Source organism: Oncorhynchus nerka, linkage group LG16 (genome assembly GCF_034236695.1).
Source record: "Oncorhynchus nerka isolate Pitt River linkage group LG16, Oner_Uvic_2.0, whole genome shotgun sequence".
NCBI classification, from domain to species: Eukaryota; Metazoa; Chordata; class Actinopteri; order Salmoniformes; family Salmonidae; genus Oncorhynchus; species Oncorhynchus nerka.
Window position 1 is genome coordinate 36473973 of NC_088411.1, and position 18259 is coordinate 36492231.

Consider the following 18259-nt stretch of genomic DNA (forward strand, 5'->3'; position numbering starts at 1 on the left):
CATCTTGTCTATTTAAAATCTTCTCTCGTTGATTGAGACATCATCATGACATGCAGCACTTTGAGTATGACACCCACCTGTCTCAATAATGAGGGAAGATTTGGAATAGACAAGATGGCGGCATACAAATGGTTGGATTACTTCATGGAGCAACATTTTTTCTAAATTCAAACAAACCCCCTGAAACTAGACATGAACTTTTAGAAGACATTGGTTGTTTTCCAAGTCAGGAATTGAGGGAATATCGATAAGTTAAGGTTGGTCAAAAATTCTCTGCACTACGCCAAACAGTACCTATCAGACAACTGGAACTGGAGTAATGGTCTGACCAGGTGATATTTAAAAAAAATATATTTTATAGACCAGTTCATGTTTTGAATAGTCAGCACATGTAGCAGATGTCTTATGGCCTTTTGGTGTGTATATTGTGGCATCCTCTCTCTCTCTCTCTCTTTCTCTTTCTCTTTCTCTCTCTTTCTCTTTCTCTTTCTCTCTCTTTCTCTTTCTTTCTCTTTCTCTCTCTCTTTCTTTCTCTTTCTCTCTCTTTATCTTTCTCTCTCTCTTTCTTTCTCTTTCTCTCTCTTTCTCTTTCTCTCTCTCTCTCTTTCTCTCTATTTTTCTCTCTTTCTTTCTCTTTCTCTCTCTCTCTCTTTCTCTCTCTCTCTCTCTCTCTCTCTCTCTCTCTCTCTCTCTCTCTCTCTCTCTCTCACTCTCTTTCTCCCACCAAGTTTTAAGACTTAACAACAGGTCATAAATTCCTGGCAGACTCTCTTCCCCCTGGTCAAGAAGAAAGAGAGAGGAAAGAAACCTATGGAACAAAGAGCTTCTCTTTGTTCAACTCTGTCGTGATGTTGTATTGATTAATGTGCTGCTCGTCGATTGATTAACGGTTTATAATTACGTGATTAAATGAATAAGGCAATTATTAACCTATTAACCTGTGGCACCATGGGAAAGTTTTAGCTTTATTGAGTTTCTATTTCCCAAACGAACTCAAAGAATATCAGAATATCGATTTTATAACAGTCGCTAATTAGTCCATTTCCTCCACAGTCTCATTCTGAACGTGGCATAATCCAGGAATCTGCTCAAACCCGAGTCTCGCCAAATAAATCCCCCCCACACCAATTGAGTTGATTATTTATTTGCTAACAAGCTAAAATGCTAATATAAGATACACAAACACACAGTATAGGCTATGGATTAGAATTTAATATGATAAAACAGGCCACTAGGGGGCCAATACAATTTGACACGTGTTACACAAAATGGAGAGAAAAATACACTTGGGTGCATTTGTCAGCTATGCTTATTTGAACCCTAACCCCGAACTGCTGCTCTTATGGGTCAGAATATAATGATGTAATTACGTGTTGAAACTGTCCAATGGGGTGTCTCTGCGTGGACTGGATTCCGACTTCTCTGATGACTGTCCGTCTTCAACCTGGTGTCACTCTGTTCTCCTCACGATGTCAGTGTCCTTTCTCTTAGTGGTCTGTTTCCTCGTCCTCGCTCTGAAAAGGGGTCTTCTGAGGAGGGCTAATCAGCCGTGTGGATGGTTCCAGCGCGGGAAGGAAAACAGTGTAGACACACGATTCCTTGGAGAGTGGTGACCAGGTGGTCCTGCTTGAATTCACACCCTTTAGATACAGCTACTCGTCCGTAGCATAGGTTGTTAAAAGGTTCCTCTGTCTTCTTCAACCTCGTGTTGCGTTTTGGGTTTGCTGACCACTCAGACCTTGGCTGCAGTTCAGGGTCACTTAGTCTGATATGTTAATTCTTAACTCACAGGTTTTATACCCTCGGGTCAGGAATGGGCATTTTCGCCTTTAGGGCAATTCTCTGGGCGTACCAAGTTATGAGGATTTTACTCAGATCCAATTTAGACAAATAACTTCACATTTCATCTTTAGAAAAACATTATCTTTGATCTGGACATTTTCCACACAACGTACAATATGCAAACATCAGGCACAGACTAGGAAAACTCTTAAAGTTACAATGTATTTGTTATAACATCGTCCTTTAACTTTTAATATCATAACAAAAATGACATAAATTTTATATTTAACTAGGCAAGTCAGTTAAGGACAAATTCTTATTTACAATGACGGCCTAGGAACAGTGGGTTAACTGCCTTGTTCAGGGGCAGAATGACAGATTTTTATCTTGTCAGCTCGGGGATTCGATCTACTATTCGATCTACTAACCTTTCGGTTACTGTCCCAACGCTCTAACCACTAAGCTACCTGCCGCCCCATTAATTTTCATATTCCATCTATTGTCATTACCACCATTGTGGCTGACGAAACCTATTGTCCCAAAGTCCATTTATTGCTTGTTAATGTTCTGAGGCCGGTTCACCATAGTGAGAGAACAAAGGAATTTTGTCTGCTGCCTTAGATTTACAATGGGCGTGAGGTGTCATAAAAAAAAACATCTCCATACCTCTCGATCTCTTCCTCTCTGGTGGGTGTGAGAGATCTCTCCGTAGGATTGTGGTCCACGGTAACCTAACCCAAGCAGGCCAATCATGACAACTCCTAATCCCCCATATTGGAGGATTAAAGAATATTAATATTTTTGAGAATGTGGGAATGGTCCGTGGGGTATTTAAAGTACAATCCTGTCGAAGATGTATAATTTCTAAGCCGCAGCTGGAAATTACGTAAATCTAGTACAAGAATAGCGAGAACCGTGGAAGCATCTATTCTATGCAATGACCATCTGTAGACCTGACGTATCCATGACAACAGACACTATCCAGAGCCGCGGAGAAAGCTACAACCACAAAGGACATTGTGACTTCTGGGAAAGTTAACCAGAGACTCTCTGATGATCTAACTCTCCAGCAGACAGACCGGCGATTCCAACAGAGAAGACAACAACGACATACGGGCGTAAATATATACATTACAATTATTCTCGAATGACCGGCCGTTCATGTGTAAATTTTGCGGACGACACAACAGTGGTAGGCTTGAATACCAACAACGACGAGACGGCCTACAGGGAGGAGGTGAGGGCCCTCGGAGTGTGGTGTCAGGAAAATAACCTCACACTCAACGTCAACAAAACTAAGGAGATGATTGTGGACTTCAGGAAACAGCAGAGGTAACACCCCCCTATCCACATTGATGGAACAGTAGTGGAGAGGGTAGTAAGTTTTAAGTTCCTCAGCGTACACATCACAGAAAACTTAATTGGTCCACCCACACAGACAGCATCGTGAAGAAGGCGCAGCAGCGCCTCTTCAACCTCAGGAGGCTGAAGAAATTCAGCTTGTCACCAAAAGCACTCACAAACTTCTACAGATGCACAATCGAGAGCATCCTGTCGGGCTGTATCACCGCCTGGTACGTCAACTGCTCTGCCCACAACCGTAAGGCTCTCCAGAGGGTAGTGAGGTCTGCACAACGCATCACCGGGGGAAAACTACCTGCCCTCCAGGACACCTACACCACCCGATGTCACAGGAAGGCCATAAAGATCATCAAGGACAACAACCACCCGAGCCACTGCCTGTTCACCCCGCTATCATCCAGAAGGCGAGGTCAGTACAGGTGCATCAAAGCTGGGACCGAGAGACTGAAAAACAGCTTCTATCTCAAGGCCATCAGACTGTTAAACAGCCACCACTAACATTGAGTGGCTGCTGCCAACACACTGACTCAACTACAGCCACTTTAATAATGGGAATTGATGGGAAATTATGTAAAATATATCACTAGCCACTTTAAACAATGCTACCTAATATAATGTTTACATACCCTACATTATTCATCTCATATGTATATACCGTACTCTATATCATCTACTGTATCTTTATGTAATACATGTATCACTAGCCACTTTAACTATGCCACTTTGTTTACATACTCATCTCATATGTATATACTGCACTCAATACCATCTACTGCATCTTCCTATGCCGCTCTGTACCATCACTCATTCATATATCTTTATGTACATATTCTTTATCCCCTTACACTTGTGTCTATAAGGTAGTAGTTTTGGAATTGTTAGCTAGATTACTTGTTGGTTATTACTGCATTGTCGGAACTAGAAGCACAAGCATTTCGCTACACTCGCATTAACATCTGCTAACCATGTGTATGTGACAAATAACATTTGATTTGATTTGATTTTAAATTATTAGTATTTCAATGAATATAATTATCAACTGTGTGTAGTGAATCCATTTAGTCTTTCCCGCTCTTTCTCAGTCCCCACCCCTTTCCTTTGTTTACCAAGCCTTCATATCGGTATCGTCCGCTAGGGACTTTTTCTTTGTATCATGTAGTAACCCAAATGTCTACTGTTTGTTCATGTAATTGTGTGTGATTATTTAGTTACTTAGTAAATAAATAATTAAGCCAATTTGTATATCGCCGATTCATGATTTAGGCTAGGATTCGTACAGATAGCCAAGCTATATTTGGGAGTTTGACACTATATAAATGACATTTTTACATGGTGCCCCAACTTCCTAGTTATTTAAAGTTACATGATTAGTTTAATCGCATAATTAAATTGCACATAGAGAATTGATTCGATAATCTACAGTCTTCACATTTAATGATAGTCCAGACACGATACAGATATACAAGAGATATTTGATGAACACAACAACCTATAAGTTCGTGGACTGGATCTTGATTCTGGTACAGTACCTGTGGTGTAAAAAGGTGGTTTCTTTTCATGACCAATGTCATCCAAGTAAAGCACAAATTAGTGAAAGGTCTGGCCGCCAAATATGCGGAACAGGTGCTGGGTACATAGCACAAGATGAAGGGCAATAGATTAAACGCAGAGGTCAAGCAGCTGTTGGAAAAAGAAAGCACCAATGAATGATCATCTGATAGGAAGTCTTCTGAAGGCTTTCAGTACATGGAGAACGTAAACAGCATACAGCCACACTGTCTGGACCACAGATGTACTGTTGTATTGACTGTCAAATATAATGAATGCTCCCGCAGTTTATTGTGCCAGAGCATTTATCAGTGTTTGGGTATAAGTACTGTGTATTTTTGTACACAGCACTTGCAAGTTATTGGATGTGCGTACACTACATTTGAAATTAATTGTATTGACTGTAGTCATCCAATGCCCTAGTTTGAACCCAAAGCTTTGTCCTCTGTTTCTTCCTGTATCTGTCTGTTTGTCCAGAGGATTACCTCCCAGCCCTGTCCTGTCCTCCCAGGTCTGCAGATTGGCAGCGGTGTTTTCCAATACCTAATGCACCTGTTTAGACTATAATTACTTTTTTCATAATTGAAAAGATCTAAAAGCTCTTTGCTGCTGTAAACCATTTACTCCCATCGGTGACGCAGCATGCACACACACACACACACACACACACACACACACACACACACACACACACACACACACACACACACACACACACACACACACACACACACACACACACACACACACACACACACACAATTACGGCCAAGAGTTTCTCCTGATCACATGATGTGGCCTGGAAAACCTTTTGACCGTCCTCATACAATGTACACGTCCAGCATAATGGCATTAATTCTCAACAACAAATCTTCTTTTCAGATTGGGTAAGTCCTTGGTTATTACTGTCATATGAAGCATTTTAATGCTGTGAATGGCTCATAGGGAGATTGGTCTGGACAGCCTGAGCTGATGTGATGCTGCCAGTCAAAGTCCCTGTGAAGAGATGAGACGGTGTGTTTTTGTTTTTCCCCTGATGCGGAAACCCTGTCAGTTTGTGTCTGGCGGCTGCTTCTGACCCCACATATACTCAGAACGCACCGACACAAACTCTCCACACACACCTGCAGCCGCTCTGGAATACCACACTCGCCTCACACACTCGCCTCACATACTCGCCTCACACACTTGCCAGACACTTTGGTGGCTCTGGAGACCACACACTCCCTACACACACACTCGCCTCACATACTCGCCTCACACACTTGCCAGACACTTTGGTGGCTCCGTAGACCACACACTCCCTACACACACACTCACTCACTCGCGGCGGCTCCTGACACATTTCAGCTCGTCTGTAAAGCCAGTCCACAGCTGGTTATGGAACATATTGGTGTGGCTCTGGGAACCTATTCTAACGAAATCCTTTGGACAATGATTCAATTACATCTTGAGGCCGGAGATGAAAGCTCATCCGATGAACCATGTGGCTGTGAGAGGTCTCTTTCTATCTTCCTTTATCTCTTCCATCCTCTTCCTCTATCCGTCATGAGCCTTCTTTTCTTTCCATCCACGAGGAAGGGGTTTCAAATAATATTTATTAGTTAAATGGGTAAACGTTGGGGTGACGTGACCGAGAAGGTGTTTTGTGTTCCAGGACCGTCATGGGGCCTCACGGCATCAACCGGGCCATCGAGAGACTGGAGTTCTGCGACTGCAAGAAAGGACTGGGTCAGTATACAACTTGACCTCTAATGTAATATGCATTATGAATGGATGTAGCTATGGTCTATATACATTTTAATCAGCTATAACTGGGGCCCAGAGGTTTCCCTGGTCAGATTATGTAGTCACGGAAAAACTCCTGGCCCTAGTAACGAATGATTATTATAGCAAGTCGAAGGGCGACATTTCCCCCCGCAAAAAGAGCTGAGCAGTGAGCTAACGCGCCGCAACATTCTAAATAGTGGCAGCTCCGATACTGTACCTCTCAATTGCTCTAAAATGTGCTTTCTGCTTAATAGATTTCCCCTATAACCTTTATCTACTGGGGGTTCATATAAGGTGTTGCTTTTGTCTCTTGTTCCTCATCCAGGGGTGAAGATCATCGGTGGCTACAGAGAGCAGACACGTGAGGAGTTTGGGATCTTCATCAAGCGGGTGTTACCGGGAGGGCTGGCTGCTCAGGATGGTACGTTACTTTCTGATGGTTGTTGTTTTTGGCTAATTTAGTATGTTGATAAATAACCTCTATTACAGATGATGATGGCAAAATGCTCTTTCTTTTTTCTTTCCCTCTCTCGCTCTCTTTCCCTCTCTCTCGCTCTCTTTCCCTCTCTCTCGCTCTCTTTCCCTCTCTCTCGCTCTCTTTCCCTCGCTCTCGCTCTCTTTCCCTCTCTCGCTCTCTTTCCCTCTTTCGCTCTTTTTCCCACTCTCTCGCTCTCTTTCCCTCTCTCTCGCTCTCTTTCCCTCTGGGTCTCTTTCCCACACTGTCTCTCTCTCTCTCGCTGTCTCAATCTCTCTCTCGCTGTGTCTTTCTCTCATTCTCTCGCTCGCACTCTCTCTTTCATTCTCTCTCGCTCTCTTTCCCTCTCTCTCGCTGTCTCTCTCTCTTTCCCTCTCTCTCGCTGTCTCTTTCTCTCATTCTCTCTCTCGCTGTCTCTTTCATTCTCTCATTCTCTCGCTTGCTCGCACTCTCTTTCATTCTCTCTCGCTCTCTTTCCCTCTCTCTTGCTCTCTTTCCCTCTCTCGCTGTCTCTTTCCCTCATTCTCTCTTTTCCTGTCTCTTTCTTCTCTCTTTCCCTCTCTCGCTCTCTTTCCCTCTTTCGCTCTTTTTCCCTCTCTCTCTCTCTCTCTCTCTCTCGCTGTCTCGATCTCGCTGTGTCTTTCTCTCATTCTCTCGCTCTCGCTGTGTCTTTCTCTCATTCTCTCGCTCGCACTCTCTCTTTCATTCTCTCTCGCTCTCTTTCCCTCTCTCTCGTTGTCTCTTTCTCTCATTCTCTCTCGCTGTCTCTTTCATTCTCTCATTCTCTCTCGCTGTCTCTTTCATTCTCTCATTCTCTCTCTCGCTGTCTCTTTCATTCTCTCATTCTCTCGCTCGCACTCTCTCTTTCATTCTCTCTCGCTCTCTTTCACTCTCGCTCGCGCTGTCTCTTTCTTTCTCCTTCCCTCTCTCTCTCTCTCGCACTCTCTTTCACTCTCTCTCGCTGTCTCTTTCACTCTCTCTCGCTTTCTCTTTCTCTCTCTCTCTCTCTCTCTCTCTCTCTCTCTCTGTCTCTGTGTATTTGTGTGTTCCAGGGAGGCTTAGAACGGGCGACCTCATTTTGGAAGTCAATAATATGAGTTTAGGAGGAGTAACCAACGAGAGGTAGGTCATTAGTACACAGTGGTAGACTCGGCCATAATTAGTTCATGTGAGTTTAGTTGTTTGTTAATTGTTCGTTAGCCATGTGAATGATGCTATGCAAAGTATGTTACATTGGTGTTGGTGTTACATTGGTGTTTGTGTTTCAACTCAGGAGTAATACTTGAATGCCACATATTGAATTAAAAAACAACAGTTTTCTACATAGAGGTGACTAGAGGTCGACCTCTAGAGGTGACGATGACTGAAGGTGTTATGCCAGTTCCATCACCACTTTCTGTGTATCCCAAATGGCACCCTATCCCCTATGGGTCCTGGTATAAAGTAGTGCACCCTATCCGCTATGGGCCCTGGTCATAAGTAGTGCACCCTATCCCCTATGAGCCCTGGTCAAAAGTAGTGCACTATAAGGGAATAGGGTGCCATTTGTGACATATAATTCCTGAAACCGGGTGTAGTGTTAAAACTGCTCTCCTCTCTCCTGTGGTCCTATAGGGCGGTGGATATCCTCCGGTCAGCGTCCGCCTCCAATCACATGTCTCTGATGGTTGCCAGGGACGATGAAAGCAGGTAGCCAAGCCTGACTTTATTTAAAAGGAAATTCCACCACTTTTCAGAGACTCTCATCTGCAGCACAATACCAGAGTCTACATATGTGATAACAGCGCTTTATAGAAAATAGAAAAAAAATGTAAAGTAAAACAAATTCTGCCCGATGACGATATATTAAAAACAGTGATTTTCAAACACTGAGATTTGCGGTGTTGTGGGGAGAGAGAAGATACATTTTCTCTGGCTAGAAACTCATTGCCGGTTTTGAAAATCACTGTTTTTCTTTTTACATTTTAATCCTAACCTGTCAGGTCACATTTTTTAGGACCTTTCTTCTTCTCTTTTTAACCACAGATCATAGAAAATCATTTTTTTAGGACCTTTCTTCTTCTCTTTTTAACCACAGATCATAGAAAATCATTTTTTAGGACCTTTCTTCTTCTCTTCTTAACCACAGATCATAGAAAATCATTTTTTAGGACCTTTCTTCTTCTCTTCTTAACCACAGATCATAGAAAATCATTTTTTAGGACCTTTCTTCTTCTCTTCTTAACCACAGATCATAGAAAATCATTTTTTAGGACCTTTCTTCTTCTCTTTTAACCACAGATCATAGAAAATCATTTTTTAGGACCTTTCTTCCCCTTTTAACCACAGATCATAGAAAATAGGCTGTTTTCACATAATATAGACACTGTTATGGTGCTGCAGATAATGACTAGGAAGTTGAAAAGTGGCGGAATTGCCCTTATACGTGTATTTTATTTATTTTATCAGAAGTCAGAACACATTCTTGGTGTTGTTTGATTTGGTATATGATTATTATATATTATATACTGTACCAGTCAAATGTTTGGACACACCCACTCATTCAAGGGTTTTTCTTTATTTTTAAAATAATTTTCTACATTGTAGAATAATAGTGAAGACCTCTTCAAAGTAGCCACCCTTTGCCTTGATGACAGCTTTGCACACTCTTGGCATTCTCCCAAACTTTTGTCTGGAACTGTACATATTTAATTGATTTATTTCCAAAACGATACTTGGGAGTCAAATATTGTAATATGAAACTGTATCGATTTATTCCCCCATCACTATTAGACAAAGGCTACGAACGTTTGTGTGTAGCCTACGTATGGTAGTGTGCACTGCGTCAGAGCACTACGTTGTTGTCACTGAACAAGGGTAGATACTGTTAGGAGCTGAGTGGTTAAAGAATCCTTGATTTGCTTTTGATAAATACAACCATCTGGTTACTACAGTAAGAACAATAAGGACTTTGGGTTGTGTTCACTCAGAAATGGACCCCATTCTAATAATGTAATATAATAATAATGTATTATATATCATGTATATAATTTATTAGGAATATTCTATTCCTAACTGGAGCCCTGGTCGAAAGTAGTGCACTATATAGGGAATAGGGTCCTGGTCTAAAGTAGTGCACTATATAGGGAATAGGGTCCTGGTCTAAAGTAGTGCACTATATAGGGAATAGGGTCCTGGTCTAAAGTAGTGCACTATATAGGGAATAGGGTCCTGGTCTAAAGTAGTGCACTATATAGGGAATAGGGTGCCAGAAACAGAGAGTCTTGGGGAAGCTTTAGGGAAGATGGGTTGAGTGGGTTGAGTGTTGTGTGTGTTGAGTGGGTTGAGTGTTGTGTAGGGTTGAGTGTTGAGGGTTGAGTGTTGTGTAACAGTGTTTGAGGCCTGGCTGGTTCAAATGTGCAGATTCAGAAAACTGCTTATTAGAGGACAGAGAAAGAACACTGTTTCCTTCTGACCTCAGTCAGCACAGGAAGCCGTCTGTCATGGTAGAAACATGACCCCAGTTAACCCCTGTGTGTGGATGGCCTTAAAAAAAGGTTTGATTACGTTCAACACATTTTCCAGCGTACTTCAGAGTATTCACTGAGTGTACAAAATACTAGGAACATCTGCTTTCTCTATGACAGCCTGACCAGGTGAATCCAAATGAAAGCTAGGATCCATTATTGATGTTACCTGTTAAATGAACTTTAATTAGTGTAAATGAAGGAGAGGAGACAAGTTAAAGATGGATTTTTATGCCTTGAGACAATTGAGACATGGATTGGTGTATGTGTGCCATTCAGAGGGTGAATGGGAAAGATAAAATATTTAAATGCCTTTGAACAGGGTATAGTAGTAGGTGCCAGGAGCACCTGTTTGAGTCTGACCTGGCACAAGATGGGGAGAAGTCTGTCCGTGATAAAACGCTGCTCTACTTTCTTCACATAACAATCAACTCAACAAGTCCTACAGGCCCTAGTTTTATCACACCTGGACTACTGCCCAGTTATATGGTCAAGTGCCACAAAGAAGGACAAATTACAGTGGCCCTGAACAGAGAAACACAGCTGGCCCTTAAATGTACACAGAGAGCTAACATCAATGACATTCATGTCAATCTCTCCTGGCTCAAAAAAGAGAAGAGATTGACTGCATCACTACTGGTCTTTGTGAGAGGTATTGACATGTTGACAGCACCAAGCTGTCTGTTCAAACAACGAGCACACAGATCAGACACCCATACATACCCCACAATACATGCCACCAGGGGTCTCTTCACAGTCCCCAAGTCCAGAGCAGACTCTGGGAAACACACAGTACTGCATAGAGCCATGACTACATGGAACTGTCTTCCACATCAAGTAACTCAAGTGAACAGTAAAATCTGTAAAAAGAAAAAGTAGGATAAATCACCTCACGGCATAACATGGACTATGAAGAGACACACACAACACACACACACACACACACACACACACACACACACACACACACACACACACACACACACACACACACACACACACACACACACACAGTAATATTGTAGTACTGTACATTTTATATTGTAAATGTTGTTTATATTGTAAATATTAGATATATTATATAATATTATAATTATAATTATAGATATAATATTAATAATGTCTAATGTGATGTTTTGATGTGTTATGTTATTGTTTTAATTATGTTAATCCTAATGGGGATCCTAATAAATACTAAATCAAGACTTGATTTGAAAGCAGCGCTGCTCGGAACTAGAGAGAGACGTTTCAGCTTGAAGCCTTCTTCGGTGTGTAGGTCCACATCTTTTTAATTCAAACCACATTCTCAGGGAACACAAGTGAGCAACCGATGAGCAACAGGTACTTTTTTATTTATTTATTTTTATTTCACCTTTATTTAACCAGGTAAGCAAGTTGAGAACAAGTTCTCATTTACAATTGCGACCTGGCCAAGATAAAGCAAAGCAGTTCGACACATACAACGACACAGAGTTACACATGGAGTAAAACAAACATACAGTCAATAATACAGTAAAAAAAAAAAAAAAAAAGTCTATATACAATGTGAGCAAATTAGGTGAGAAGGGAGGTAAAGGCAAAAAAGGCCATGGTGGCAAAGTAAATACAATATAGCAAGTAAAACACTGGAATGGTAGTATTGCAATGGAAGAATGTGCAAAGTAGAAATAAAAATAATGGGGTGCAAAGGAGCAAAATAAATAAATAAATTAAATACAGTTGGGAAAGAGGTAGTTGTTTGGGCTAAATTATAGGTGGGCTATGTACAGGTGCAGTAATCTGTAAGATGCTCTGACAGTTGGTGCTTAAAGCTAGTGAGGGAGATAAGTGTTTCCAATTTAAGAGATTTTGTAGTTCGTTCCAGTCATTGGCAGCAGAGAACTGGAAGGAGAGGCGGCCAAAGAAAGAATTGGTTTTGGGGGTGACTAGAGAGATATACCTGCTGGAGCGTGTGCTACAGGTGGGAGATGCTATGGTGACCAGCGAGCTGAGATAAGGGGGACTTTACCTAGCAGGGTCTTGTAGATGACATGGAGCCAGTGGGTTTGGCGACAGTATGAAGCGGGCCAGCCAACGAGAGCGTACAGGTCGCAATGGTGGGTAGTATATGGGGCTTTGGTGACAAAACGGATAGCACTGTGATAGACTGCATCCAATTTGTTGAGTAGGGTATTGGAGGCTATTTTGTAAATGACATCGCCAAAGTCGAGGATTGGTAGGATGGTCAATTTTACAAGGGTATGTTTGGCAGCATGAGTGAAGGATGCTTTGTTGCGAAATAGGAAGCCAATTCTAGATTTAACTTTGGATTGGAGATGTTTGATATGGGTCTGGAAGGAGAGTTTACAGTCTAACCAGACACCTAAGTATTTGTAGTTGTCCACGTATTCTAAGTCAGAGCCGTCCAGAGTAGTGATGTTGGACAGGCGGGTAGGTGCAGGTAGCGATCGGTTGAAGAGCATGCATTTAGTTTTACTTGTATTTAAGAGCAATTGGAGGCCACGGAAGGAGAGTTGTATGGCATTGAAGCTTGCCTGGAGGGTTGTTAACACAGTGTCCAAAGAAGGGCCGGAAGTATACAGAATGGTGTCGTCTGCGTAGAGGTGGATCAGAGACTCACCAGCAGCAAGAGCAACCTCATTGATGTATACAGAGAAGAGAGTCGGTCCAAGAATTGAACCCTGTGGCACCCCCATAGAGACTGCCAGAGGTCCGGACAGCAGACCCTCCGATTTGACACACTGAACTCTATCAGAGAAGTAGTTGGTGAACCAGGCAAGGCAATCATTTGAGAAACCAAGGCTGTCGAGTCTGCCGATGAGGATGTGGTGGTTGACAGAGTCGAAAGCCTTGGCCAGATCAATGAATACGGCTGCACAGTAATGTTTCTTATCGATGGCGGTTAAGATATCGTTTAGGACCTTGAGCGTGGCTGAGGTGCACCCATGACCAGCTCTGAAACCAGATTGCATAGCAGAGAAGGTATGGTGAGATTCGAAATGGTCGGTAATCTGTTTGTTGACTTGGCTTTCGAAGACCTTAGAAAGGCATGGTAGGATAGATATAGGTCTGTAGCAGTTTGGGTCAAGAGTGTCCCCCCTTTGAAGAGGGGGATGACCGCAGCTGCTTTCAATCTTTGGGAATCTCAGATGACACGAAGAGAGGTTGAACAGGCTAGTAATAGGGGTGGCAACAATTTCGGCAGATAATTTTAGAAAGAAAGGGTCCAGATTGTCTAGCCCGGCTGATTTGTAGGGGTCCAGATTTTTCAGCTCTTTCAGAACTTCAGCTGAATGGATTTGGGAGAAGGAGAAATGGGGAAGGCTTGGGCGAGTTGCTGTTGGGGGTGCAGTGCTGTTGACCGGGGTAGGAGTTGCCAGGTGGAAAGCATGGCCAGCCGTAGAAAAATGCTTATTGAAATTCTCAATTATGGTGGATTTATCAGTGGTGACAGTGTTTCCTATCTTCAGTGCAGTGGGCAGCTGGGAGGAGGTGTTCTTATTCTCCATGGACTTTACAGTGTCCCAGAGACTTCTAATCAGGGTATACACTCATCTGCCAATCAGGGAGGACTTCATTTGAAAACTGGGTACATTTGAACACTGGGTACATTTAAACACTGGGTACATTTAAACACTGGGTACATTTAAACACTTCCCAAATATCCTCTGGGACTCTAGTTCTCCTAACTGCTGAGGAAAGGCATCTGTCCTGTATCCTCTCTCTCCTGTCACGTCTCACCCCGTCTTGTACACCGGGCCTGACATAAAGTGACCTGGCACTCTGCTGGCCTCTGTGCTTTTCACTGTTTGTCAGCCACGTCACACACTACTGGCTCAACGGACGGACAGCCAGACGGACAGCCAGACGGATACAGGCTGACATATTAAGAAGACTGTCTGTCCATCCATCCGTCTTTCATCAGCTGTTTGTTCTGGTTATGTTTCAGAGTATTTTGTGCCCAATAGAAATGAATGGTAAATAGTGTAGTGTGTAATTTTGGAGTCATTTTTATTGGGAATAAGTATAGAATATGTTTCTAAACACTTCTACATTCATGAGGATGCTACCATGATTACGGATCATCCTGAATGAATCGTGAATAATGATGAGTGAGAAAGTTATAAATGCACAAATATCAGGCCCTCAAGACATGCTAACCTCTCACCATTACACTAACTGGGGAGGTTAGCATTTTATATCATAACCCCCTAGACATGCTAACCTCTCACCATTACAATAACAGGGGAGGTTAGCATTTTATATCATACCCCCAAGACATGCTAACCTCTCACCATTACAATAACAGGGGAGGTTAGCATTTTATATCATACCACCAAGACATGCTAACCTCTCACCATTACAATAATAGAGGAGGTTAGCATTTTATATCATACCCCCAAGACATGCTAACCTCTCACCATTACAATAATAGAGGAGGTTAGCATTTTTAGGGAATATGATATTTGTGCGTCTAACTTTCTCACTCATCATTATTCACAATTTTTTTAGGATTATCCGTAGACATGGTAGCATCCAGCATCCTAATGTAGAAATATATATAGAAATATATTCTATTCTTATTCCCAATAAAAATGACTCCAAAATTACACATTACATTATTTACCATTCATTTCTATTGGGCACAAAATCATCTGAAACGCAACCAAAACAAACAGAAAAGGCATTCAACCAATTTGTAGAGTCACAAGCTTGATGTGTTATGAATATGGGACCAAATACCTAACGTTTTACTACTTTAATATGCAAGGGAATTTGTCCCAATACTTTTGCTCCTCTACAGTGCTGTCAATTCGAAACGCTTCACCCATGCATGAAAATACCCTCAAATTAAAGCTGGCAGTCTGCACGTTAACCTCATCGTCATTATATTATTTCAAATCCAAAGTGCTGGAGTAGAGAACTAAAATCACAAAAAAACATAATTGTCCCAATACTTTTGGAGCCCACTGTACAGTATAACCCTAACCCTATAAATGTCAGACTGATTCCCAGACCAGACAGCTGGGGCCAAGAGGTCAATCCTTTTTTCTAAGACATACTTAGGACTTTTTACCTGAACACATAACACAGTAGACTCTTTACCTCGAGATTAAACCGGATTAGCATCCTGATCTAGCTCAGATAATCCTAATCTCAACTACTAACAAAGAAGACACTTTTAATGGGTCTGCTCCTGTCAGATGTCACTTGGAATCAATGTCTGTGTGTGACCATGGGAGGGAGACAGAGCTCTACTGTACTGTTTCTCTGAGGGAGTTGACTCTGTCTGTCTGTCTGTCCTCCAGGCGGGAGTTCATTGAGTTGATGAATAAGTATGGCTCCCACAGCAGTTTTAAAGGAAGCTCAGGGAGGGTCTCCCCTACACAGCTCTCTACAGGTGAGTTTCTGTACCTAGGACCTTTTGCGTCCCAAATTGCATCCTATTCCCTATTTAGTGCACTACATTTGACCAGGGCCCTATATAGGGAATAGGGTACAATTTGTAACTCACACACTTGACGTAGTTCTCCTAATTCTCATCCATATTCCCTATTACACCCTTCCTAATTCTCATCCATATTCCCTATCACACCCTTCCTAATTCTCATCCATATTCCCTATCACACCCTTCCTAATTCTCATCCATATTCCCTATCACACCCTTCCTAATTCTCATCCATATTCCCTATCACATCCATATTCCCTATCACACCCTTCCTAATTCTCATCCATATTCCCTATCACACCCTTCCTAATTCTCATCCATATTCCCTATCACACCCTTCCTAATTCTCATCCATATTCCCTATCACACCTCTTCTAATTCTCATCCATATTCGCTAGCACACCCCTCCTAATTCTCATCCATATTCCCTATCACACCCTTCCTAATTCTCATCCATATTCCCTATCACACCCCTCCTAATTCTCATCCATATTCCCTATCACACCCTTCCTAATTCTCATCCATATTCCCTATCACACCCTTCCTAATTCTCATCCATATTCCCTATCACACCCTTCCTAATTCTCATCCATATTCCCTATCACCACTCTTCTAATTCGCATCCATATTCCCTTTCACCACTCTTCTAATTCGCATCCATATTCCCTTTCACCACTCTTCTAATTCGCATCCATATTCCCTTTCACCACTCTTCTAATTCGCATCCATATTCCCTTTCACCACTCTTCTAATTCTCATCCATATTCCCTTTCACCACTCTTCTAATTCTCATCCATATTCCCTATCACACCTCTTCTAATTCTCATCCATATTCCCTATCACACCTCTTCTAATTCTCATCCATATTCCCTATCACACCTCTTCTAATTCTCATCCATATTCCCTATTCTTCTAATTCTCATCCATATTCCCTTTCACCACTCTTCTAATTCTCATCCATATTCCCTATCACACCTCTTCTAATTCTCATCCATATTCCCTATCCACCTCTTCTAATTCTCATCCATATTCCCTATCACACCTCTTCTAATTCTCATCCATATTCCCTATCCACCTCTTCTAATTCTCATCCATATTCCCTATCACACCTCTTCTAATTCTCATCCATATTCCCTATCACCACTCTTCTAATTCTCATCCATATTCCCTTTCACCACTCTTCTAATTCGCATCCATATTCCCTATCACACCTCTTCTAATTCTCATCCATATTCCCTTTCACACCTCTTCTAATTCGCATCCATATTCCCTATCACACCTCTTCTAATTCTCATCCATATTCCCTATCACACCTCTTCTAATTCTCATCCATATTCCCTATCACACCTCTTCTAATTCTCATCCATATTCCCTATCACACCTCTTCTAATTCTCATCCATATTCCTTTCACACCTCTTCTAATTCTCATCCATATTCCCTATCACACCTCTTCTAATTCTCATCCATATTCCCTATCACACCTCTTCTAATTCTCATCCATATTCCCTATCACACCTCTTCTAATTCTCATCCATATTCCCTTTCACACCTCTTCTAATTCTCATCCATATTCCCTATCACACCTCTTCTAATTCTCATCCATATTCCCTTTCACCACTCTTCTAATTCGCATCCATATTCCCTATCACACCTCTTCTAATTCTCATCCATATTCCCTATCACACCTCTTCTAATTCTCATCCATATTCCCTATCACACCTCTTCTAATTCTCATCCATATTCCCTTTCCACCTCTTCTAATTCTCATCCATATTCCCTATCACCACTCTTCTAATTCTCATCCATATTCCCTTTCACCACTCTTCTAATTCGCATCCATATTCCCTATCACACCTCTTCTAATTCTCATCCATATTCCCTATCACACCTCTTCTAATTCTCATCCATATTCCCTTTCACACCTCTTCTAATTCTCATCCATATTCCCTATCACCACTCTTCTAATTCTCATCCATATTCCCTTTCACCACTCTTCTAATTCGCATCCATATTCCCTATCACACCTCTTCTAATTCTCATCCATATTCCCTATCACACCTCTTCTAATTCTCATCCATATTCCCTATCACACCTCTTCTAATTCTCATCCATATTCCCTTTCACCACTCTTCTAATTCTCATCCATATTCCCTATCACACCTCTTCTAATTCTCATCCATATTCCCTTTCACCACTCTTCTAATTCGCATCCATATTCCCTCACACCTCTTCTAATTCTCATCCATATTCCCTATCACACCTCTTCTAATTCTCATCCATATTCCCTTTCACACCTCTTCTAATTCTCATCCATATTCCCTATCACACCTCTTCTAATTCTCATCCATATTGCCTTTCACCACTCT

General features: G+C 41.8%; 1 protein-coding gene across 1 annotated transcript in view; it reads left to right on the forward strand.

The window, feature by feature from the left end:
- Positions 1 to 18259, forward strand: part of LOC115144452 (syntaxin-binding protein 4-like) — a 126790-nt gene that overhangs the window by 4161 nt on the left and 104370 nt on the right. Inside the window, exons 2-6 of the mRNA XM_029685506.2 lie at positions 6350 to 6423; positions 6788 to 6883; positions 7990 to 8059; positions 8552 to 8626; positions 15753 to 15844. Of these exons, the coding sequence (XP_029541366.1) occupies positions 6350 to 6423; positions 6788 to 6883; positions 7990 to 8059; positions 8552 to 8626; positions 15753 to 15844 (407 nt within the window). The remainder of the gene's footprint in view (positions 1 to 6349; positions 6424 to 6787; positions 6884 to 7989; positions 8060 to 8551; positions 8627 to 15752; positions 15845 to 18259) is intronic.